The following is a 24,651-nucleotide window of genomic DNA, read 5'->3' on the forward strand; positions in this document are numbered from 1 at the left end:
CGTCAACATGACCACGTGGTTTAGGGCACGTTTTCGATAGTGATTACACAGGTATCACATCAAGGCGGACTTTTCTGGTATTCATGCTATATTTATTTTACGTAATCACTAACATATACCACAGGGTATTGATATGTAGAGATAATTATAGTGAGGGGGTAGTATTGACTCACCCAAAAGTGGCATTCGCGCGATTCACTGCGCCCCAGTATGCTCCCGAGAACCCCTGCCCTGTGATTGGCCGATGGCTGGTTTCTGCCCAATTGTCCCGTCGGTGCGCTTAGTCGAATGCAAGGGACCCAAGTGACCCGCGCCTCTGCCAACATGCGTGGTGGGCTACCAACGGCGTCCGGGCAGTAGGCATGCCTGCCCAATGTGGCGGCGTGTACCGCGCAGATTGCCGGGTGTCCGGCCACGTGTTGGTGGCTACCGGTAGGCACGCGCCAGGTGAGGCAGTATCTGCGCTTCTCTGTCCTGCGACCAGTCTCACGTGGCCGTTGCAATGCATAGTGCAACCTGGGTTTCATTTTGATGAAGCTTGCACGGACCGCGTGATATGTTGGCAGTTGCAGGCTCTCCGGCTTCGCTAGATCCGGCAATAAAATCCAGCGGAGATCAGACGTGCGGGCGGCGCGTGTTCCTGCCTGCTGCGTGCAGGCTTCTTTTGATAGCGCTGAACGCTGCAGCAATGAGTCGATCCTCCCAATGCCGAGAATATTCTAAAGGACTTGAAAGATTATGAGAGCAATAGCGTAATGCGCCGGACAACCACTGCTGGGAGGTGGCGGTGCTGAACGACATACACGCATCTCGCTGCGGTACGCTGGCGAGCGGGTGGTTTGCGCTTCACAGTGAAGTGCCATATCGATTAAGCGGTGATTTGCCCGTTCTATGGGACCGTGGGACTAAACTGAAGCAAGCCATCTGCTCTCTACTTTACACGCTCTGCTTCGCTCAGAACATTTGAGTGAGAACTTTGAAAATATTAATACTGTAGCGGCAGAACTGGGAATCTCCGCGCTACTGGAGACTATTGCGAAGGTATATCCACCTTGCCTTCATCCTGTACAGTATTTTATCGCGTCCGCCACCGATCCACTTATTTTGTGCCGGCCATGTTGTCCCTTTGCTGGGGAAACCTTATCGCATGCGCTGGCTTTGCGTGCGAACTCTCCGAGCAAGATTGGACGAAGGTACATGTACATGCATTCATCCAGAATGACAGGTTCCGGAATTGGCGAGTCACAGACTTGTTTTGGAGATCGTCACGTTTAGCTGCGGGCATGAACGAGCCGCCCAAAAGTTACAGCGCTGGGCTCTGCAAAGCTCGCCGTATCTAAAGCGCAGCTCGGTTCCGATGATCCACATGTGTGCGACCGATATTTTGGCCGCGATTTGCCAAATGTACTGATGTATAATACACATATGGCTGCCTTCGGCGCGACGAAAGCACCATACGTGAATTGTACCGGTACTGGGGTCGATACTGCTGCATACATGTACTGCGGCACGGGTACGCGGGGAATAAGCATGTTTCTAAATTGCCTTGTAGTGCTGAAAGATTGCAACGAAGCATTTTTCGATTTGTTAGTTTAATCGAAGGTACAGGTACTAATCGACTAAAATGAGTTCTGCCGAATGAGTGGCGTGTAGCGCTCGGAAGCTCGTCGAATTCCCTGCTGTACATGTGCAGTACTCTCATGAGGTTCTGGTGTCAAAAGATTCGACATATGGTCCTGTGATCATCGTGCATTGATCACCGTTTGAATCTTCATGGCATCTCGAAAGGAAACTTTTTTCGCTGAAAAATGGGTAGATCTTCAAATTGGGTATTGCCAACACGAAGTGCAACCTCCTGCTTGGCAACGTTGGTTGCTTCAGCGGTATACATGTTTTCTGCGCTACATAGGTGACAGTGTCGATGCCAGGGTGAGGTCCCTCGCCGCTCCCCTCGACGGCATCAACCTACCCCAGAAGATCCTGCTGCAATCCATTGCGTGGCACTGGTGCTCTGCTGTACCGGTAACCTTGTATTCATACTACAGCTCTAACATTACGCGGGTGCCGCGCTCAAGCGAGATCAACGCGGTTTTGCCGGGCGGCTTGGGTGGCAAGCTTCTCCTGAAGACGCGTGCAGCTGCATCTTCGCCTATGGAAATCCTATCCCGTGAAACGAGCCGCGTATGCGCCCGCAATACTGTAGGATATGAACGACAGTAGGTGAGCAGCTAGAGGTCGCATAACCCGCACCAAAAGCTTATGAGTAGTACTCATTGAGTACGAGCGGGTGAGAGAAAACGTTTGGTTCCCAATATTGCCAACGAAGCGAACAGCGGTAGCGTCGAAGGGGGGCTTCCAGCAGCCTGCTATGAGACTTGAAACTTGTGAGTGCTGGTTTATTAGCATGAGCAAAACCTGCTCGAGCAAGACCAACAACGATAGCGTACCATGTGGCTCAATTAGGTCTCTCGAAGTACTCCATTTTTACAATGTGTAGAGACTGAAGAACACAACAAATAACACTTTCTCGGACCTTTAACTGCATCAATGCATCAGCATTATTTATTTTGAGGGCGACGACACTGGTGCTACATTGTCAGACTTGTCGGATTTTGTTGAACATAGACTTACCCAAGAACGGTAGGTATTTATTTTCGTCGAGGTATCAAACAGCAGGGACAGAAGCATGAACGCTAGAGGCAATTCGTGGTCAGCATCACCAAATCGACGTTACTGATACAGCGCGATGCAGGTGACGGCAGCGTTGGGTTTCGGCGTGTCGTCAAACGCGATTGGGTGTGGGCTACTGCCATCACGAAACTTTCGGCGGAAGTCGGAAAAAGTTTAATTCGGTGGTGTGTGCAATTGGAAAATAGCAGATTCAGAACTTCCGATCGAGTGAGACGGTCAGGATATCCATCCGCGGGTGTTTTCTTGTCGTAAAGAGCACATATGAGAGGACCGTTCAACCTCAAAAACGTTTTTGTTGTTGTTTTTAGCGTCCGCCAGTCGTTGGTTCCCAGCGTAATAAGTCATGGATACCAACGACCAGCCAGTCCTTTTGCAGTGGATGGTCCGCAGCAGTGATCGGCAAAATATATGGAAGAAGCGGCTTGAGAGCTTGGGACAGTCGATACTCTTCTCTACTTCAGCGGCATACAAAAGCACGATGGCCTGAGGTCTTGTTGGCACCGGCTAGCTCTCCTTGCTGGGCTTCCCCGGCGGTCTGATAGACGCTTGTTATACAAGCGTTCACGAAGGAAGCACAATAGAAGTGCGAGAAGTAGACGCCTTGAAATTTCAATTCTACATGCAGTGTCTGATCTCTACGTGTGGGGTGCTATTAATGAGTGGAGACAGGCTTCGCCCCACTGATAGTCCTATTAAAGTAATTATAACAACAGCATCGATGTGGTATTATCGATGCTGTTGTTTTCTTGCTATGTTATGGGAACTTTTGAGAATAGGTGTACCGGGACTTTTATGCACAAAGCTCCATTTGGTGAATCTCCCAAGACCCACGAGCGCAGCAAATTGCTACATGTAATCCCAGCTGGGTGTTCCGAGTGATAAACTCGATGTGCTTCGGAGGGACGCAAGTGGATCCGATGATTCGGTACAGCGTGCCCGAGAGACTCGCCAAGCTTTTCAAGGAGAACATTTTTCTCTCCCCCAAGCATCCTGAACGCTGAGCGCCCTTTGTGCCCCCACTACATGTACTGCACTCCATCCGTTCGGAATGGTTATCAGCTAACAGTCTTAAGAAGGTGCATGTAACGTACATCCCTGCATTGGGGTGTACACCAGTGTCGCCTGTTGCAGTCGGTTCGGTCAGACATGTGCCTCGAATCTACTGATTCACCTCTTGCTATCGAGGGACAGCAAGGTATCTTGCGAGGAGGTGTCATAAAAGATGTGTAGCACTCGTGCTGGCGTGCGGAGAGCCTCGTTGCCAGCGTCCCTGGTGCAGGGCGATCCGTGAGGCAGGCCGAGAGCGGCCCCGCCACAGTCACGGCGACTGGCTCAGCAAGCTGAGCTCGTAGTGTGCCTTGGCTTTGGCTGCGTTCGCCCGGATATGGAGGTAAACGCTATTGTAGGTTGGGATTGAGATTCGCAGCTCTTGCGTCCCTTCGTGATTGAACTGACCTTGAAGTTGAATGCTGTACATAGATCGTACGATAAATTTAATCAGCTACTCGATTTTAATCGATGATAAACGTCTTTTCGGTGTGAGGTACATGTAACCGAATAAAGTTGCAGGTTTAGGCTCGCTGTGCTCTCAGAGGTTTAAACAAAGCGCCTTTGCTGCACCGAAGAGATGTATCAGGCCTGCAAATGCATCTTTGATAGCTCTGTGGGAGGTTCTCGCGTGCCTGGACGATTCTCAAGTAGCCCGCACTCCGAGATTCCTTGTTCGCGCGGTAAGCTCCACCAAACCACTCTGCTATCACACAGCGGTCGCAACCAGCTCGGCGAATCTCGCCGTTGAATCTTGTGAACGCTGGACGATTAATTAATCCGGGTGGAAAGGCTGGTTCTTGCCGCAGCTTTACCCGAGCGAAATGGCGATTTTGACATGAGCGTTTCGTTTATGCATTGGTTGTCCTGGTTCGCCTCCTTCGACGTCTTTTGTCGCGCCCCAACGCGCGCTGTAGATTCTAGCACCGGATGCGAATAGTTTCGGCTAGTTAACGCAGACAAATAGAATCGTGACCATCGGATCTATGCAAACTAAGCGAGCCCACACGCCCAGGTCACACCAACTGAGCTTGCATGCCAAGTGGCCCATGGTCGGATGGTTCCTGACAAGTAGGGTTCCTCGACAGCTCCTCGCCGCCTCAATGTCAACCTCAGTTTTCGATTTGACACTCATCTAGCAAACACAAGCACGCAATGATTCACGACACTTCAACCGACTACGAGAAGGTGACCACGCCGAACCTTGATCCGCGAGCTAGCTCCGTCGCCAGTGACTGCCACCAGAAACACAACGTCGACGAGCAAGATGATGAAGAAGACTCCTACTCGAAGATGTCCCTGCAGGAGAAGATCCTCTGGGGCATCATCTACGGCTTTGCGTCGCTCGCTGCGCTGTACTTCTTCATGGTGGCCGTCAAGCTCATCGGCGATGGTTTCACATTGGCTCTCGGTTGCGACACCAAGGGTGCCTTCGACTTTGCCGACAACCCGGTGGCTGGTCTGATGATCGGTACCATCGCTACCGCGCTGCTGCACAGCTCCGGCACCGTGACGTCCATCGTCGTGGCCCTCGTGGGATCCGGCGGCATGACCATTCGCCAGGGCGTGTACGTGATCATGGGTGCCAACATCGGCACGTGCATCACGTGCATCATGGTGGCGTTCGGCCAGGTCGGAGACCGAGCCCGATTCCAGCGCGCCATGGCTGCTGCTACCGTGCACGACATGTACAACCTCTGGTCGGTCTTCGTGCTGTTCCCTATCGAGGTTGTTCTGCACCCGCTCGAGGAGCTGTCGATCGCCATGTCAAATGCCAAGACCAACAGCGGATCGTTCAAAAGCCCCGTTGACGCCGTCGTGAACCCTCTCACACAGGAACTCCTGGTCGTGGACAAGGACGCCATCTATGACGTCGCCACTGGCGACGTCGTGTGCGAACCCGGTCAGTCGTTCGTCACCTCCGGTGCTTTCGAGGGCTCCAGTTTGAGCGACGGCAGCATCGGCGCCATCACAGTCGTCATTGGTTTTTGTATCCTGGTCTGCTCCCTGCTCACGCTCGTGAAGATGCTGGCGAAGGTGTTCATGGGCCCCACGAAGCGCCTCATTTCTAAGCTGCTCAACTACAACGGCTACATCAACATCATCGTCGGCACCATGATCACCTTCTGCGTGCACTCATCGACGGTTGTCACGTCCACCCTTACCCCACTGGCAGGCCTGGGTGTTATTACGCTCGAGCAAGTCTACCCGCTGGTGATCGGAGCCAACTTGGGCACGACCGGCACGGCGTTGCTGGCTGCCTTGGTGACGGGCAAGTCCGACTCGGTTGCCATTGCGCTTGTGCACTTCTGGTTCAACGTGTTCGGCATCGTGCTCTTCTACCCGATCCCGGCCACCCGCAAGCCCATTCTGAGCTGGGCTCGCTCGCTAGCGTTCTTCAGTGCTGCGTGGTCGATGTCGGCGGTGCTCTTCCTGGTGATCCTCTTCCTGGTAGCCCCCGGTATTTTGCTGGGACTCGTGTACATGTGCACCGCGGATAGCACAGCGGTGGAGGTGCTTGGGTACATCATCGCAGTCCTTGTGGTGGCCGCACTGGTGGGGCTCGTGTTCTGGTACTCGAAGATGGGTGGCCGCTCGGTGTGGCACGGCTTCTTGGAGAGGAAGCGGTTGGAGCGCGAGGCCAAGGAAGCCCGCGAGGCTGCCAGGTCGCACACCCAGTCGAACCTCCCCCACAATGCGGTTTAAGCAATTGTAATTAGTTTGTCCAGTGATTCAAATACATGTATCTCACCTTATTTTTATCATACCTGGTATAGGTATGTATCTATATGGTAGCGGGCATTTTGCTCGTACATATAGGGTGTACTTTACCCACTGGGCAACATTTATTATATAATAGTAGGCAAATGCTTATTTAGGCAGCGACATCCGTCGGATTTTCTCTTCTCGAGCAACTACTCTTCTGCTTTTATCAAGCTTCCGACTCAGATGTTTCTTGCTACCGTTTTCTCCACTGGTAAACCGGCAAGCTGGAGACAGATAAATCATTTGTCACATGTATTATCATTGATTTGGTTATATGTAAAAGAGTAGGTATTATGCTTTGCAATGCGTTTGTCGTTTTCACCTAGTGTTTTGACCGAGTTATAATATCTGGCGCCCGATATAAAAACAGATGGCCATTAAATCCTCCAAGTTATAATCGCCAGCCTCGATATCGATCTCGATTTACGCTATCTGTGGTCGAATTGCCGATCCAAAAACGAAATTCGGGCCGATTTAATTTAAATCGCGATGTCTGTGTACGGATTAAAATGCCGCGCTTTATATATATAAAATATGCAATTGGACACTTACATCTGGACACTTGACGAGTGGTCGGCAGATCGCGCTGCCGATCTGTCGAAGCACCGCAGTTTCCGAAAACCTTCACCTTGCAGCATGTACTCTCTCGCCTACCGTTGGCGAGCCGTTTTTCTTATGCATGTGTATGGAATATGTATGCAGTATGTTAGTGATATATTTGGGCCTAACGTGCGAACACTGCAACGTCGGTACAAGTTGTTTTTGACCGATGGTGTGGTTGATGAAGGAGATCGAACTAACCGCTCGTCGCGTTGGCCGAACGACGTGGTAACCCGTGTTCGAAAGTACGTGAAAGCCCACCCTACATTTTATTTAGAGGAGCTACAGCAGTTCATACGAAACGCTTTTCCTAAAGTAAAATGGTAGCGTAGTATCAACATGTGGTCTTACATGGCGGGGAGCTGCTCGCGCCACAGAGAAGCGGAAAGCCCAGCGATACAGGAGCCGCTAGTGCACTCACAGACGAAGCTAACGAGCCGTTAAACACGTCCAACAGAGCCGTATCGGAGTAGCAGTAGCCGGCGACGTTACCTCGGTGTCCTGAGAACCAACGATGCGCCCGTTATATTTAGTAGGAAGAGGTGGTGCGACTTACCTACACCTGGAGGTCGATTTACTACCATGTCGCATGTTTATGTCTTCGAATTATTTTATCTCAGAGATCGATCTAAGCCCTAAATCCGAGCGACAAAATATCTGCAAACCACAATATTAATATTTTATTTCGAATGGGTCAACATAGCAACCTAATTTGTAAAACAAACAGGCTATTCAAAATAGCAGGTATTAAACTCGGATTGATCGTCAACATCACATATCACATTAAACAGGGTATGTGATGAGCCAATAATGGCACTTGAGTGGCATTCAACAAGGTTGCTGCGTTTTGGCATTTTTCATTATATGTAGGCATTTCATCCACACACATCGCATGCCCCTGAATAGCGGCTGACAGCGCACTTTTAATATAGCAACTGCAGCGCATGGAACTGTTTCAGGCAGCCAGTACCGCGGAGCGACGCTCATGCAGCCCTGATATTTACCTAGCAAACAGTGCGGTCCACGTGACCTATTCAGACAGTCATCTGCTGCCCACCGAGCTGTTGTCGGCGACAGCTTGTTGCCGCCGTGAGCATCTACGGTAGTATGAGTTGTTACCTTTCGCTGTCTCGCTAATTGCGATATTTCGACGTGGCCCAAATGTTCACTGTAGCTGGGAATACATTTCGTGAACATTCGTACATGGCGATGGCATACTGTCCGAGTGACGGCTCATTTCAACACTGAAAATCGGTCTCTGTCCCTGAAGGGCTAGCTGGGTCGAAATCACTGATAGAAAGGCCTTCAACATTGTAAAACACCGAGCCATTTATAAGCGGGTCAGGTAGGCACGAATGAGAGTAGCAGTTTCATTGGAGCAGGCTAGCTTTCCCGGAGCCTTTTTGCCATCCTGCGTAAAGAATTTCACCATTCGTCCTGGCCCATGTAGGTGACGACCAAGGACAAGTCCTGCTGACATCAAGGTGAAATACGTTTACATTTAGGCAGCTAGACTACGTTGCATTCACGTGTAATTGAACCTTCCGTACATTCAATTTGTCCCTGTCACGCATATTCGATGTATTCTAAAGCGGGTGTTAGACGCAATTGTGTGGCTGTTTATTGTAGAGGATTGGGTTACTTCTACCCCCGAGTTACCGTGTTATTGTAATTCAGTTGCCTTACCATGTTATGGTATTATCTTGACTGAAACCGGTCTCGCCACTGTCCATTATGATAGTTAAGTGAGTACGTTGCCTCGAACGGCATACTTTGGGCACCAAATCCACAAGGAATACTGCTGGTATCATACCATGGCACGTGAAGAGTATCGCGCACCCACGCAAACGTCCTTCCTTCGGAAAATTGTGATCTCTCGTTAGTTCATTTATTACATTACAGCATAATCTCCCCATTCATAACTCACACAAGTTTTTACGTGTCAAGTCTGCGACTACGCTATGAGTGATCGCTTCGTAAGCAACAAGTATCAATTCGCTATTAGGCGCTGAAACCGGTAGCATGTTTTACTTTTGAAAGATTAAACGACGACTAGTGGGACCCCGATCTACGACTAAATAAGCTGTTGAAGGTGCCCCACAAACACACACACTCTCACACACAAATCGTACTGTGCGTTGACGGGATGTACTGAGGTATTTTGCTGCTGGTTGTCCGCTGCAATCCACTTCTTCCACCGGATCGAACCGAACATTATTCATATAGGAAGCGCTGCTGCTGCTCGGACTGCACTGCTTCAAGCAGCCCAGAATCTAAAAGCCGGTTCGCAGGCAACAAGTTGCTGTGCTGGTCCACAGTCTTCGCGCACACGAGGCTCGCGCTGAGGCAGGATGGTGAGTGTGTCCGACGAGGCAGGCACGCGCCTCCGACCAATGGCCTCGCAACGCAGTCGCGTGGCCACTCTTGACGGCGGCCGTTGCCCCGTCGACCGCCGCCCCCGTACAAACATTCCTGCTCGTGATCCCCTCGATTAGAGCTGTCGTGCTCGATTAATACGACCCGATTAATCGGTCGAGCTTTATTCTCGGTACGTTGCGCGGCGAAACGCTGGATAGCGTATCTGCAGCAGGAGGACACTCCGATTATTTGTTTGTGGTCGCTGTCGGTGGGCTGTGGAGTCCGACCACGCCGGTCTTCGCGAAAGACACAGGATACCGTGTGCCTGCATTTCGCGTGCACGTTTGCGTAGATTTGCGTAGATGTGCAATCTATACACTGCACAGTGTTGCCATTCGCGCGGTAAATCCTTGAAGAACTCTGTGGTTATAATAACTTTTCGTGGCAGCGCCACTGCGGGGTGGTAATCCCAGGGAACTGCAACACCGTGCGCGCGCACCACCAGTCCTCACTTTTGTTTCCTCCTTCGAGGTCACACACTTCCGATCGAGCGAGCCCAAGTCGTCGTGGAAGAAGCCCCAGCACACTCTGTCCCTCCCCCAGCCATGGCGCCATTCAAGTTTGTGACGGGGGACCTCGTCCGACTGGTGGAAACGCCCCAAGAGAAACAGCACGAAGTGCTGTCCAACCTCGGAGGACTTGAAGGGGTGGCTGCGGCGCTGGATGTCGACCTACAACAAGGACTAGACTCTAGTAACGCTGGCGACCTTCAGAGCCGCAAGGATACATTCGGCAAGAACTATGTGCCGCCGCCGCGATCAAAGAGCTTCTTGGAGTTGATGTGGCTCGCCTTCCACGATATTACGATCGTCATCTTGACCATCTCTGGTTTCATCTCCATTGTCTTGGCATCCACGGTGGGCGACCACAAGGAGACCGGCTGGCTCGAAGGAGCTTGTATCATCCTAGCCGTTGTAGTGGTCATTCTCGTGACGGCCACGAACGATTACCAAAAGGAAGCTCAATTTCGTACGCTGAATGCTGTGAAGGAAGACGAGAAGATCAAAGTTATCCGCAACGGTCAGCCCACCGAGGTCACTAAGTGGAATTTGTTGGTCGGGGATATTGTTCGGGTCGACCTTGGTGACATCATCCCAGCGGATGGTATCGTCTTCGACGAGAAGGAGATCAAGATGGACGAGAGTGCTATGACGGGTGAGTCCGATCTGCTCCCCAAAAACCGTGACCGCCCCTTCCTGCTATCTGGTACCAAGGTGATGGAGGGCCTGGGCAAGATGCTAGTCATTTGTGTGGGCGAGAACTCGCAAGCCGGCATCATCAAGAACCTAATCAACAACGCCGCTTCTGGTAAGAAAAAGGAGCCCGTTGCGAAGGAGGCGGCAAACGCAAATATCGAGGGTGAGGTCTACGTGGAGATTGCGACACCGAAAAACTCCGTGATGGAGATGAAAGAAGAGCAAGTGAAGGAAGAGCAAGTTAATTCCGCTAAGGACATTTCTGGAAGTCACTCACCGCTGGAGGGCAAGCTCTACAACCTGACCATCTTGATCAGCAAGTTTGCCGTGTTCGTAGCGCTCTTGGTGTTCGTGATCATGTCCATTCACTTCTCTATCGATACCTTCGGAAGAGAGGACAAGCCCTGGAAAAGCGGATACATCAACGACTACATGAACTACTTCATTATCGCCATCACTGTACTTGCAGTGGCCATCCCGGAAGGTCTTCCTCTCGCCGTGACTATTTCGCTTGCCTACTCTGTGAAGAAGATGCTTGTGGACAACAACTTGGTGCGTCACCTCGATGCCTGTGAGACCATGGGCAGCGCCACGACCGTGTGCTCGGACAAGACGGGCACGCTGACGACGAACCGCATGACGGTGATGCAGCTGTGGATCGGCGACCAGGAGTTCTCGTCCGCTTCGGCTGGAATCGGTGCTCTGTCGGAGTCAACGAAGGAGGCGTTCTGCACTGGCATTGCAGTGAACTCGACGGCCGAGATCTTGCCGCCGAAGGTGGAAAACGGTCTGCCCGAGCACACCGGCAACAAGACGGAGTGTGCTCTGCTGCAGTTCATCCGTGACGGTGGCGTGGAGTACCCTGGGCTCCGTGCGGACAACGAGGTGGTGCACATGCTGACGTTCAGCAGTGCGAAGAAGCGCATGTCGGTGGTGGTGCGTCGCAGCGCGACGACTTGCCGTGTGTACACGAAGGGTGCTACGGAGGTGGTGCTGGGCCTGTGCCAGAACATGCAGCGCGTGGACGGCTCTTTCGAGGGTCTGGACGATTCTCGCAAGGCGAAGATCGGTGCCGAGGTGATTGAAAAGTACGCTTCGCAGGCGTACCGTACGCTGTGCCTGGCCTACCGCGACCTGGATGTGCCCGCTGAGGAGACGATCAACTGGTCGGACGAAGATGTGGAGAAGAACTTGACTTGTGTGGCGATTGTCGGCATTGAGGATCCCGTTCGTCCAGAGGTGCCTGGCGCCATCCAGCAGTGCAACCGCGCCGGCATCACTGTGCGTATGGTGACGGGCGACAACATCACGACTGCGCGCTCGATCGCCAGCAAGTGCGGCATCACTAAGCCGGGCGATGGATCGCTTGTCATGGACGGCCAGACGTTTCGCAACCGCGTGTTGGACGCTCAGGGCAACATCATCCAGTCGGAGTTCGACAAGATCTGGCCCATGCTCCGTGTGCTCGCTCGCTCGTCGCCCAAGGACAAGTACACTCTGGTTTCTGGTCTGATGCAGAGCAACGTCGTTCCGCACGGCCCTCAGGTGGTTGCTGTGACTGGTGACGGCACGAACGACGCTCCTGCTCTGAAGAAGGCGAACGTGGGCTTTGCCATGGGCATCAGCGGCACGGCTGTAGCCAAGGACGCATCGGACATTATCTTGATGGACGACAACTTCAACTCTATCGTGAACGCCATCAAGTGGGGCCGCAACGTGTACGACTCGATCGCCAAGTTCCTGCAGTTCCAACTGACGGTGAACGTCTCCGCAGTTGTGCTCGCATTTATAGGAGCTGTCATTTTGGATCAGTCTCCGTTGTCTGCCGTCCAAATGTTGTGGGTGAACCTCATCATGGACTCGTTTGCTTCTTTGGCGCTGGCAACGGAGGAACCGACGCCTGCTCTACTGGAACGCAAGCCGTATCCGAAGACGCAGCCGTTGATTTCGAAGAAAATGGTGAAACACATAATTGGGCAGTCGATCTTCCAGCTCGCGCTCATGCTCGCGATCGTGTTCACGGGCGAGAAGTGGTTTGACATCCCGTCGGGCCGTGTCATTGACCTGGACGAAGAGGTCAAGAACGACCCGACCGTGCACATGACCATCGTCTTCAACACGTTCGTGTGGGCGCAGCTGTTCAACGAGCTCAACTGCCGCAAGATCCATGACGAGATCAACATCTTCACGGGCATCACCAAGAACCGCGTGTTCCTGTACGTGTGCGTCCTTCAGGTGGTAATGCAGTACGTGATGGTTCAGCACACTGGCGACTGGTTCAAGTGCAGCCCGCTGAGCGTGGGTCAGTGGTTCGCCTGCATCGGAATGGGCTTTATCTCACTGCCGCTCGGCCTCGTGCTGCGCTGCATATCCGTCAAGAATGCGCCCAATTGGATGGCTTTCTGCCGCGAGGACAGCAGCGAGCCACTGCACGACACCAAGTCGTCGCGTGGAATGGAACTCTGGGTGGTTACCATCGCCCGTGTGCTAGCGCAGCTCCGCGTTGTGAAGGCCTTCAAGAAGGCGCTCCAGTCCAAGGCAATTACTGAAGGGTAGGCACAGTGCGCAGTGTACATTTTGTTTCAACAAGAACGATGGCGATGAACGTAAAGTAAACCATTTTCATTTCTGCGGAGACGCTCTTTGCACAACTTCAAGACCAAGTTGAAGTTAGAGCTGGTATACCAGTAGTGATTTAACAGAAGGTGTATGTATATGCGTGGGCATGTCGAACCGGTGCAGTGCTTCGCGGGTAGCTCGACTAGACTTTCTAACTCGCATTGTAATGTTTAATTTATCATTCTATGTGTGCGAGGGGTTCGGAATTCATCAATCTGCGAATCTGCCTCTACGAGATAAATACATGTACCGGTATCATTGAAGCATCTTTCAGCGAGGCAGGCGCAGGATATGCCCGTAAAAATATGAAATACCCTTGTAACCGAACAAATTAATTCAGATCCCTCCTATCCCAGCACCCTAGTAGTCTGGCTTGCAGAAATATCCGCAAGCACAGTATGTTTAGCCATTCAACGCAGTAGTCCATGGTATCGGTAACATACACCATTGGTATGTCAAGAAAACGGCGATAGGTACCCTACGTATGTGGTCATTTACCGCGTCAAAAACACGAAGAGCCGCGCATCAAGTCACTCATCACGCTGCATCTTCCTGGCACCCTCGCCGTCCATTTCAACACTTGCCTCCATGCTGGGCAGCACGCGGTGCTTGCGGCGCTGTCTGCTGCAGCCCAGCAGGACATGTACGTCCACCCGCCCACTCTCCCCTCGCCCTTGAAGGCGGCCGCTAACCGACACTTTGCATAGGTATACCCCTTTTAACCGGTACGCGACGCAAAGATGCGCGCCTGCAAAACGGTTCTTTGTTACGACTCTCATTTCGTGGCGCGCGCGCAGGATCCGAAGTCAGCAGCGCAGCGGCATTCAACAAGGCTCGAGTCACCTGGTAAGCTTAGGTGATGATGGTTTATTCCTCTATCTTCCCGGGCCGGCAGCAACGCCGCTCGCCCGCCTTCGTGCTGCTGGTGGCGCTCCCCGTGCTGCTCAGCCTCAGCCTCGTGTCCTATCTGTACCTGTACCAACTGCCCACCATGGCCGGCAGCTCGCCTGACCAGCAGGTCACCACTCAACAGCAACAACAACGCTCCTCAGCCATGGACAAGCACGTGGACCTCATGATCGTCGGCGCCGGACTGGCCGGTGCGTCACTGCAGCAGGAAGTTACTGCTTAGTGTAGCTACAGCATGATGTTGAAGAGACTAAGCTTAACCGTTGGTGCAACGGCCGACAGGACTCACGGCCAGCCTGGAGGCGGCCAACCTGGACCCGTCCCTGAAGATCCTGCTCGTGGAGAAGGAGAAGAAGGTCGGAGGCAACTCGGCCAAGGCCTCGTCCGGCATCAACGCCGCGCTGGACGCCGCGGACGAGCCGCTGTTCACGCAGGACACGCTCAAGTCGGGCGGTGGCCTCGCGGTCGAGAAAATCGTCGACACGTTCATCCCTAAGGTGCGTGGATGAAGGAGTTTGGAGCGCCTTGCTTGGGGTTTGAGCTGATCAGTGGTGGCTGGGTGTGTTGTGTTGTGTTGTTGTGCGGTGTGCGTTTCTGCAGACCCCCGGCGCCAAGGAGTTCTTGGAGGGCTACAAAGTAGACTTGTCGGTGCTGTCGCAGCTCGGAGGCCACTCGGCCAAGCGCACGCACCGCAACAAGAGCGGACCGAACATTGGCTTCGCCATCATCAGCACGCTGCAGAAGGAGATCGCGACCAGATCCAACATTGAGATTCTTACCGGAGCCACTGCGAAGAAGCTGCTGCTGGCAGATGAGACGCAGGCCCCGCCGACTGTGACGGGTGTGGAGCTCAAGCTGACGGATGGACAGACCCTCTCGGTGTTCAGCAAGGCAGTCATCTTGACGACGGGAGGCTTTTCGGCGAGCCACAAGATGCTGAAGCGGTTTGCTCCCGGTATGGAGGTATACCCGACCACCAACGGCGTTTGGGCTCAGGGCGAGGGTGTTTTGATGTCGGAGGCTATTGGTGTCGACCTCACGCTTATGGATAAGGTTCAGCTTCATCCGACGGGTTTTATCAACCCGAAGGACCGTGAAGCTGGCACGCGTTTCCTGGCCCCCGAAGCCATCCGTGGATCTGGCGCAGTGCTGCTGAACAAGAACGGAAAGCGCTTTGTTGACGAGCTGACCACACGTGACAAGGCTTCAGCTGCTATGCTTGCCCAGCCTGGCCAGGAAGCCTACATGCTGTTGTTCGAGGACGGCGCGAAGGCCATGGCATCAGAACTTCCTTTCTACAAGCACATGGGTATCGTGACCCTGACGGAGTCGGTGGCGGACGCGGCTAAGTTCTGCCACTTTGAAGACCCCCAGTCTCTGCTGAAGGAGTTGAACGACTACGCTGATATTGCCGCTGGCAACAAAGAGGACCCGTTTGGCAAGAAGACGTTCCCATACCCCATTCAGCGCATCCCCAGCATCGACACGCCAATTCAGATCTATGCTATGGAGGTGGCGCCCACAGTTCACTATACCATGGGTATGTTTGTGTTCTTTAGCCTTGAAGTGTTTTCGTGGTTCTAATCCGTGGGTTATCCGTGTTGAATTTCAGGCGGTGTCAAGATCACTGAGAACACAGAGGTGATCCACAAGAACGGCGACATCGTGCCGGGTCTGTTTGCGGCCGGCGAAGTTTCGGGTGGCCTGCACGGCGCCAACCGTCTGGGTGGCAACTCGCTCGCGGAGTGCGTGGTCTTCGGCCGCGTCGCGGCCCAGCAGGCCGTCAGCACGCTACGTCAGTGAACCATGTACCTTCAATTTGTGTTGCATGTTCCCCCCGCTTCCTCCTACGAAGTGACCGCAAAAAGCTTCAAGAAGCAAGAAAATTAAATGGAGGTCTGCTTTGGTCTATTCCGTAACAGGTGCTGCTGCGGCTTCCAGACTTTGAGTCCCGATGTCGCCACCACTTCCATGAAGTAAGGAGGCGTAGAAAGTATCGCTAAGGTTATCGTCGTAGGCTGTGATCTGATCAATGCACTTGCCGCCGGGAGTTCAAATGCTGATCTCACAGCCGTTTCTTGCTTTCGTGGAAACGTCGCCCGAACGATGTTCGTTATCGAAAAGTGTTCATTGCAGGAATGGATTCCACCGCTGTGTACGACTCGGGAAATGCCGGCGACAGCGAGTCTTGGTCCTCATCGGAAGGCGAGCAGGTCATAGAGATCTCCTCGCACAGCCGAATCCTTATTTCTCCGCGGAAGGCTCGGCCCTCAGCATGGGGTGAGCGCAGCAGTCGCAGACGCACCAGTACCAGCAAAAAGAGGTCACCTCAAGCGCCACACAGTATCGTCGGCAGTCCACACCCCCAAACCAGTCACCGTTCTGCTCAACCTAAAAGGATAGTGAAGTCGTACTGGCCTGGCAGCCCACGGAAGACTCCAGCGAACAACCGGCCGGTGACTTCTAACAACCTTGACAAGCAGCAACAATCGGGAAGTGATAGTAATGGCGATATTGGTTCTGATCGAGAGAGCGATGACCTCAGCTCTGACAGCTGTGGCTCATTAGAAGGCGTGGAGACGCCTGAGCACCGACGGGTTCCACGAATGAAGTGTCCTGTCGGGATCAGTAAGACAGGCATAAATGCGTACAAGTGTGCCACAGCAACGTCACTGAACGATTCAATGCAGTCACTCGATTCGCCTGCGACACCAGGCAAGGAAATGGAAGAACTGAAGGCTACCTTGAAGAAGTTGGCCCGACACGATGACATTGACTACAATCCCATTTTACCAAAAGCACCGAACATATCATCAGCAACAGCTTTACACGAGTATCTAACCGCGGCAACGGCATTAGGAGGGGTGGACACAGTCTCAGAGGTTGAACAGACTCGCCCAACGGAGTATCCTGGGTTGATGAAGCCTAGGCATGCATCGTTTCACCCACCACGTAAAAGTCCCTTTATGGCAACCGGGTCAGCAAAACCCAGATCAAAATCTATGCGGGAAAGCGGAGATGACCTCAAGCTCAAGCGTGGTTCATCTGCTGACAAGCTCAATGACATGCAGCGAAATCCCACTACTGGAAATGATCGATTTAGCTTGAACAAGAGACTATTCAGCACGCCGCCGCCACCATTTGGAGGACCCGGAAAGTATGTTCCAGGTCTGACTTTTCCTGTTCCAACCAACACTAAAACAAGTACTGGAAATGGTGGAACGGGTGGTGGAGCTCAAGGTAGTCGAGCTATTTTATCTGCCCTGAAGGCCTTGCAGGACAAGATCGGTCGATTGGAAGAAGAGCGCGAGACCTTGAAACAAGACCTCTCAGAAGCCAAAGTAAGCGCAAGGAAACGTGAGGCGGAGCTTGCTTCGTCGGAGAAGAAATTTTTGTATGAACTAGGGCAAACGAAAGAGTCTGCGAGAGCAGCCTACGATGCTCTACGTTGTGACCGTGAGGAGCTAAAGCTGCAGCTGGTGAAGTCTGAAGAGCGAAGGAAAGCTACACAGGTTGAGCTGCAGCATTTCCAAGAGCTCACGAAGACATTTTCGGCAAAGGCAGACGACTTAGAGGCCCAGCTGCAGATTTCCGAGTCGCACCGAACACGCCTAAAAGCTGGTAAGAGGAATGTGGCAGCAAATAAAACAGGACCTTGATGATGAGCTAACTCAGGATTGATGAATCTACAGAAATGAAGGAATTCGAAAGCGAGCACAAGCGAGGCATTAACGAGTTACAAACAGAGCTTGCTCAGGTTCGCCAGGATCAGCAAGCTGCAGTTGAACGGAATGAGCTGCTTGAAGCACAATTTCAACGTGAATCCAGCAACCATGCTGAGAGCAAAGAGCGGCTGAAGGACTCCGAGGTACTACGAAGTACAGCCTTTTTGTTGATTGCCAGCAGGAGTGATCGACTTGGTACTGATTTTCGTTGACTAATGTCTCTGTACTAGCAAACTGTAGCGTCGATCTCGCAGCTGAACGAGAAATTAGTCGCGAAAGTGATGGAGGCTACTGATGCCGCAAACCAGGCTATCAAGAAGAACAAAAAGCTCCAGCAGCAAATACGCCCGTCTACACTCCTTCGACCAACCGCTGCAAGCCGTGCGAGCGCAGCAGCAGCTGGTGAAGCGGCTTCGAGAAGAGCAGGAAGTTCAACAGCGCACCAGAGTAAAATGCCTGCGCGATCTACCAAAAAGAAGAAAACATCGACAGGAACATCCTCATCAGCCCCATCGGTGAAGAAGCCGAAAAAAGCAAAAGGTGTTAACAACATGACACTGCTACGTGAAGCAAACCTCGGGAAGTACGTTGTCGTCACCGCCTGAACTATCTGAACGACATGTTGTCAAAGTCTGACTTGCTCGTGTTCTGCTTTATCTACTTTATCTGCTTAGGGAAATTCCTTTTTTGCTAGGTAACTCAGTTCACCCGTCATTTTCACTCATTGGAAATGTCCAGGATGCACTGCGACGATGTGACACGACGTACGTGATGCCAACACTTCTCAGTGAAGTTCCAATAACTCCAGGGTCTACTTCAAGTCATCACCAAGCAATGCTGAAGACTCATAGTTCCTCACACACCGAAGCAGAGGTAATTAGCCCGGAAAAAGAAGACGCGGAGCAGATACCGCACTCTGCTTCATCACCATCGCCTGGAGAGGCTACTGCTACACCAGTTTCGGTGACGCCAAAAGCAGGTACAGGTGGTCATCGGCGGAGTACCAAGCCCAAGCCACCGGCTATCAAAGTGCCGACGGCTTCGCCAAAACCGTACGCGAGCCCTATGCAGGTACGCCAGCCTTCCTTTTGTATCCATGACTAAGCCAGACGATTAGACTCACCCCAACTGACGGTCTTCAATCTTGTGTTCTGCAGTCTCAGATTATGGAGGATCTTGGTGCTGCCGTTGAAGCTGCTGAGAAAGAGTTTAAGGGGCTGAATAAGCGCTATAAAGATCTTGTCGCCCAAATGGAAGCAAACAATCGACGAGGGGCCTCCGGATCTGAAGGTGCGAACGGCAATAACTCAGCTCAACTCTCACAAACTCTTGGCCCGCTACTTGACGACCTGGAAGCCAAAGCGAAGCAGCTCAACTTGCTCAAACAGGTTTACCAGCAAGCATCCAACAGTACCATCAATCCGCCAAGACACGTGGTTCTCAGCCCCGAGGCAATTCGGCGCAAAACAGCATCTCTCCGACTGTTAAATGAGTACCGTCAGCTCGAAAGCGACACGAAGAACAAAGGCAGTGGCAGGTCAGCATCACCTTCCACCGCCAATGGTTTCTTCCACTGACACACTCAACATCCCACGTAGTCCAAGCATACCAATAGAGAAAGTGTCTTCAACACCCGCGGTCGAAACCCAATAGAGCAATCGTAAAACAACTTCATTAGTCCGAATCTCTAAAGTTCCTGCGCCGCTTCTTGGAGCTTGCCGAGCTTGTGGAGGTCGAATTGAGAGTCTCTCGCTGGTACTTTAGCAGCATGTTCGTCTAAGGCAACCACAGAATAAGTTTGGTTTCTTGCTTGCAATAAATATGTAGTGATCGTTCCCACTGCAGTGGGTACCAGGTTGGGGTGCTTCCGGGCGCAGAGCGTGACGTCCTCCGTTTTGATGATCTTCCGGTTGGCGTGGCGTGCGAAGAACTGCAGCTCCGTCGCCATCACTAATTCAGAGCGACCAACAAATGCATTAGGCTGACTACTAGCTCAGATAATATTATTTTATAGTACGCTGAAGCGGGCGCACCCTCCGACTGCTTGTAGACGAGGTCGGCCAGCAGCGCCATGGCCTCCTTGGACATGGCTGGTCGGGAGCGCGCGTGGTGCTCGCTCTGCTGCTTCTGAGCTGCGAGTTCACGACCACGGGTGAGTGCAAGGCGCGGAGGGGTTAGACGCAACGTTGCAGCACACCTTCGTCGTCGCAGATGCGGCCGACGGTGTACAGGATGCTCTGGCGGACGCGCAGCTCTTCACTCTCGAGGCCGCTCATGACCGTTGGCCGACAAACTCGTCGATTGTGTGGCGTACACGAAATATCCACTTCAACGAGCTGAAGTTTACAAATACGATATCGCGACCCGCCCATGTGATACTGGGCAAGCTGCAGGTAAAAGCGACCGCCAGCAATCAACCACGGCGGCTGGTTCCACCGTGGAACTTCCACCACACTGTCTCGGCGTGGTGGATCTCGAAACAATAAACGTGCTCGAGTCGTTCAGCTCGAGTATTTTTTGGCGCGGTGATGTCGAGCGCTGTTCCAGACCAATGCGGTGTGGCTGTTGTTGTTATAGCCACCAAGTAAAGCCGGCGTGTTCCTTGTCGGTAAAGTGAACCGGGCGCCGCCCCCGTGGGCTAAGCAATATAATATGTACTTATCAATCGCAGCGCGTGGTACCCCCACGGGACGCGATGGCGGACCTGTTCCCGGCCGCGTTGATCGTCGAGGACGACCGAGGCGTGCAGTCCACATGAATCGCAGCAACTATAGGCAGCTACGTGAAACTGGCCCCCCATGTTGTTGGGATACCTTCGGCAGCGCCGCATGACGAACCGGCTGAATTCTCAACGCGCGATAAAACCAAGCAGCGTGGACCGGGGACATCGAATTTCACCAGTGTGGGACATCGCCCAACGCTGATTGGGCGAGAGCAGTGTCTCATCCCGTGTACGCAATCAACACGCCCATACTGAGGAATTAAGCTATTCAAGTAGATTGGGCTTCGTTTGTTGCAACGCAAGTAGCTTTATGTTACTACTTGAAATAGATTGAAGACCAACCTACTTACTAAGATTTAGCGACGAAGCACGGACACCTCCTAAATAACCCTCGCTAACCCTATCTGGTTAAGGTTCCTTGTCTGCACACGGGAATATATGAATTTCACTATGGTCGCTCTCTGAGTGATCAAAAACTTCATTGTTCTATAACTAATGGATTTCACCGATGATAAACCCTTCATAAAATAGAAATCCTGTCACGTTTTAAAAAGTGGATCTGAAAATAAAAGACCCTGCACAAATATAAACCCGGTGAAACAGTTGGTAAAGACGAAATAGCATACACGGTATTTGGAGTATTGTAGCACAGTCAATATTGCGAACCAGCACATTCTAGTCCGATACATTTGTAGCGGAGAATTTTCCCTGCGGTTGTTATGGAGTGAATCTGAAAAAGTATTCTTTGTCGAGATGGAGTTATTTCTCAGCGAGTGTCTCTCATAAAGGCATTTCATCTCTAGTAACCCTACACAGTTTATAAGTCCCCCTCCCTCCCTAATGTGATTGCTTCTTGTGGGCAAAAGTAAATAGTGACCCGGGTGAAATTTGTCAATCACTAGAGTTAGTGTTTTAAATGGACGTCGTTTGCGTAGGGTTCCTCGATTGCATGCCTACCAATCGTTGATGCAGCGTCTCTTTCAACGCTCTTACCCCAGTCGTCAGCTTGCACGAGTAGTAAAACTCTCTTTGCCATGCAAATACTTTAATTTTGCTTCGTTTGTACGAGTCGTACGCCATTACAATATTTAAACTTGCTGTTATAACTTGACAAAAAAACTGAAGTCGTAAAGTTTTACACTTTTATATAGTCGTAGTTTTCTTAATAACTGGTACGGTTTGCAAATTCGTTCAATTTTGGTAGACAGCTGAATCGCTAAATCTTAGTAAGTAGGTTGGCCTTCAATCTACTTACAAGTAGTAACATAAATCTACTTATGTTGCAACAAATGAAGTCCAATCTACTTGAATAGCTTAATTCTTACGCCCATACTGGAACCAAGATTGCCATCTGTCTCTTTTTCGCAGGAATCCTGTGTGGCGCACACGAGTCCGTCAGCGGCTAGGGCTGCGCTCCCTACTGAAAGCCTATCGCGATAGGCCAAGCTCGCTCACTCTTCCTTTTGCTCACAAGTGACTCGGACGAGTGCAACCTTCTAGAACGATGAGCCAGGCCTCGATCGAGCCAGGTGAGCCGCAGCTCCACCTCGTACATTCCATGCCTTTGCATATGCAACAGCCAACTCACTTGTGCCAATCGGTGCAGACTTCCTGCTTAGCGCGGCGGACATGGATCTGCACGTCACGGTGGACGGGCTGGACGACACGCTGACGCTGCTGGACGTCGGTTCAGTGGACGGCGGCGCGATGCTCGGCGCGTCGGTGGACGACATGGACCTGAGCTTCCTGTCGGAGCTGCTGCACCAGGGCGAGGAGTCCGTGCCCGAGCCGACGTCGCCCCTCTCGACGGCGTCGTCGAAGGAGCTGGCGGTGTCGTCTCCCGGCGGGAGGAGCGACACCACGGAGAGCAGCGACGACGACGAGGCGACGCTTGAAACAGAGCCCGCCACGGCCGTGGTCGTGCACAAAGCTGCGCCTGGGACTGCCGGGGACACGAAGGCGGAGGACCGCAAGGCCAAGCGCAGAGCGCAGGTCGCTATCAGCGCGCGTCGGCACCGTTCCCGCAAGAAAGTGAGTTGTTGTTGTGTGGATCCGTTAAGGGAGATATAGGGTGAAGAGCTAACTTGTGGTGCCGTTGATGGTAGAACGAGATGGTCAACTTGAAGAAGGAGGCCAGCTACCTGAACTACCAGCTGGATTTCCTGCGCTCCAAACACAAGCTCATGCGCGTGGACGGCGCCGTGGCTGAGTGGGAGGAGAAGGCTATTGCTCAGCGCCACAAGCGCCGCCAGGCCGAGGAACTCAACGCCCAGCTGCGCTATGCACTATTCCAGCAGAGCGGCTATGTCAACAACTTCAAGGCCATGTTCTCGCTTGGCCTACCACAACAGAACCTGGAGCTCAACATGCGGCGCTACCTGCACTCGTACACGCATCTGCGGAAAGACCCGCACTCTCGTGCGCGCGACTTGGCATCCATCTGCACGGATGCCAAGCTGGAGTTGGGAATGCAGACGGTTCTCCGCGAGACGGAGGGAATTCCGGTTCTGCGTCCCCACATCAGCACGCGGCAGATCAGCACGAGCTCAACGGAGTTCGGAGCGTCCACCGTGGCAGTGTACGCCTTCGATACTATGAACATGGTGCAGATCTTCCTCGCTGCGTGTGGAGCCATTCTCGGATGCGGCAGCGCGTGGCCCAAGTACACTCAGCTGGACTCGTACGGCAAGGTCGTGGACTCGCCGTCGGACAGTATTCGCTACGGTGTTTCAGGCTGCCGCTACCGCAGCGACGATGGCCAGGACGAAGTGGCTGTCGAGAGTCGCGGGCTCTCGTATTTCAAGATCATGGACCGATGCGCAGTGTTGCTGTGGGACTACGCGGACGATGACGACTTGTACCCGATGAACAAGAACACGCTGGTCAAGCGCGACATCATTGGAACGTAAGTTTGTCGCTCTCTGCTGTAGTATTTCTTTTCATCAGTGCTATGAGCGGCGCTAACTTGTCTGCTTGTTGTGTTCTTTTACAGTGTCGTGGTTCGCCCCGAGATCTGTGAAGACGGCATTGAACGCGTCGTTTGCCGTAGCATTTGCACCAAGGTGCACTCGGCGAGCATGACTCAACTGTCTCCAGACATTCGCCGCTTCTCCGAGTCGAAGAAGATGGGTGCACAGATCTGTGGCTCGATGGTGTACCAGACCATCGTCGGCCACTGCCCCGATGCCCGGCCAATTTCCGCGTAAGATGCGTTCTTATCTCTACATAGGTGAATATTTAGTCCATTCTTGTGCGTGTTGACAAAAGGAGTGCAATGGAAGGAAACTGGAGTTGCAGCAAGTAAAGCTGAGCATCACGTTCTGCGTGAATCGCTCAAGACTCAAGGATGTTGCAGCAAAAAAAAGTTCAGTAGCAGAGTATACCTGTACCGGCACTTTTGATCTTGTACTGTGTAGTAGACTACTACTACTAGTAGTACACCTTTGTGCGACCTACTTCGTACCACCGTGCAATCAAACCCGAAAGTCGCAAAGTTCATATTGCAAATGTTTAGTTGGCAACTTCAAATACGCATTCAAAGCTGGAATTACGGCAATCAAAGTTGGACCTCTAGGTCTTAAAAGCAGGTTTTAACTTCATGAGGTCCCAAAGGATGAGACTCGGGTCTTAAAATAAGACTCGAGTTTTAACGCCGGATGGGTGCAGATTCGAATCGTCGCGGGGAGGATTGCAGCAGCAATGGAGAAGGGCGTGGTGTGGAGCGAGCACGAGACTCTTCAGCTGTGTCTCGCGTGACTAGCGACTTCAGAAGACCCAATACGCGGAGCTGGTCAGAAGAAGGCAACATTCTTTGAGCGCGTTTACCAACAGTGGCTCGAAAATGTAGGCGCCAACGCAGAACCACGCTCGGAGAAAGCCATTGCAGGTCGCTGGAAGAAGATGCAGCCAGAAGTGACAAAATTCGAGGGGATCTACATGAAGCTGCAAAGCCAAGAGC

General features: G+C 52.4%; 6 protein-coding genes across 6 annotated transcripts; 5 read left to right on the top strand and 1 right to left on the bottom strand.

Moving 5' to 3' along the window:
* Window positions 1-4,893: 4,893 nt before the first annotated feature.
* On the top strand, window positions 4,894-6,444 carry IUM83_05866 (putative sodium-dependent phosphate transporter; the record flags this gene model as incomplete). The annotated part of the gene is made up of 1 exon (XM_067930028.1): window positions 4,894-6,444. The coding sequence occupies one exon, from the start codon at window positions 4,894-4,896 to the stop codon at window positions 6,442-6,444; it is 1,551 nt and encodes a 516-aa protein (XP_067798132.1).
* A 3,623-nt stretch (window positions 6,445-10,067) lies between these two features.
* IUM83_05867 (Calcium-translocating P-type ATPase, PMCA-type) lies at window positions 10,068-13,274 on the top strand (the record flags this gene model as incomplete). The annotated part of the gene is made up of 1 exon (XM_067930029.1): window positions 10,068-13,274. One exon carries the CDS (start codon window positions 10,068-10,070, stop codon window positions 13,272-13,274), a length of 3,207 nt encoding a protein of 1,068 aa, XP_067798236.1.
* Window positions 13,275-13,925: 651 nt separating this feature from the next.
* IUM83_05868 (putative fumarate reductase flavoprotein subunit) lies at window positions 13,926-16,194 on the top strand (the record flags this gene model as incomplete). The annotated part of the gene is made up of 8 exons (XM_067930030.1): window positions 13,926-13,980; window positions 14,045-14,062; window positions 14,135-14,183; window positions 14,340-14,437; window positions 14,529-14,743; window positions 14,847-15,786; window positions 15,859-16,041; window positions 16,169-16,194. The coding sequence occupies 8 exons, from the start codon at window positions 13,926-13,928 to the stop codon at window positions 16,192-16,194; spliced, it is 1,584 nt and encodes a 527-aa protein (XP_067798128.1).
* Window positions 16,195-17,248: 1,054 nt separating this feature from the next.
* IUM83_05869 (uncharacterized protein) lies at window positions 17,249-19,548 on the top strand (the record flags this gene model as incomplete). Its single annotated transcript, XM_067930031.1, has 5 exons — window positions 17,249-17,867; window positions 17,939-18,114; window positions 18,202-18,554; window positions 18,646-19,042; window positions 19,129-19,548. 5 exons carry the CDS (start codon window positions 17,249-17,251, stop codon window positions 19,546-19,548), a joined length of 1,965 nt encoding a protein of 654 aa, XP_067798118.1.
* Window positions 19,549-19,645: 97 nt separating this feature from the next.
* Window positions 19,646-20,247, bottom strand: IUM83_05870 (Apoptosis-inducing TAF9-like domain 1 family protein; the record flags this gene model as incomplete). The annotated part of the gene is made up of 4 exons (XM_067930032.1): window positions 19,646-19,747; window positions 19,824-19,921; window positions 20,005-20,103; window positions 20,169-20,247. 4 exons carry the CDS (start codon window positions 20,245-20,247, stop codon window positions 19,646-19,648), a joined length of 378 nt encoding a protein of 125 aa, XP_067798299.1.
* Window positions 20,248-22,197: 1,950 nt separating this feature from the next.
* IUM83_05871 (THO complex subunit 5 B) lies at window positions 22,198-23,899 on the top strand (the record flags this gene model as incomplete). Its single annotated transcript, XM_067930033.1, has 4 exons — window positions 22,198-22,222; window positions 22,300-22,724; window positions 22,799-23,598; window positions 23,686-23,899. The coding sequence occupies 4 exons, from the start codon at window positions 22,198-22,200 to the stop codon at window positions 23,897-23,899; spliced, it is 1,464 nt and encodes a 487-aa protein (XP_067798300.1).
* Window positions 23,900-24,651: the final 752 nt, after the last annotated feature.

This window comes from Phytophthora cinnamomi, assembly GCF_018691715.1.
Source record: "Phytophthora cinnamomi strain GKB4 chromosome Unknown Contig10, whole genome shotgun sequence".
In the NCBI taxonomy this organism is placed as follows: domain Eukaryota; phylum Oomycota; class Peronosporomycetes; order Peronosporales; family Peronosporaceae; genus Phytophthora; species Phytophthora cinnamomi.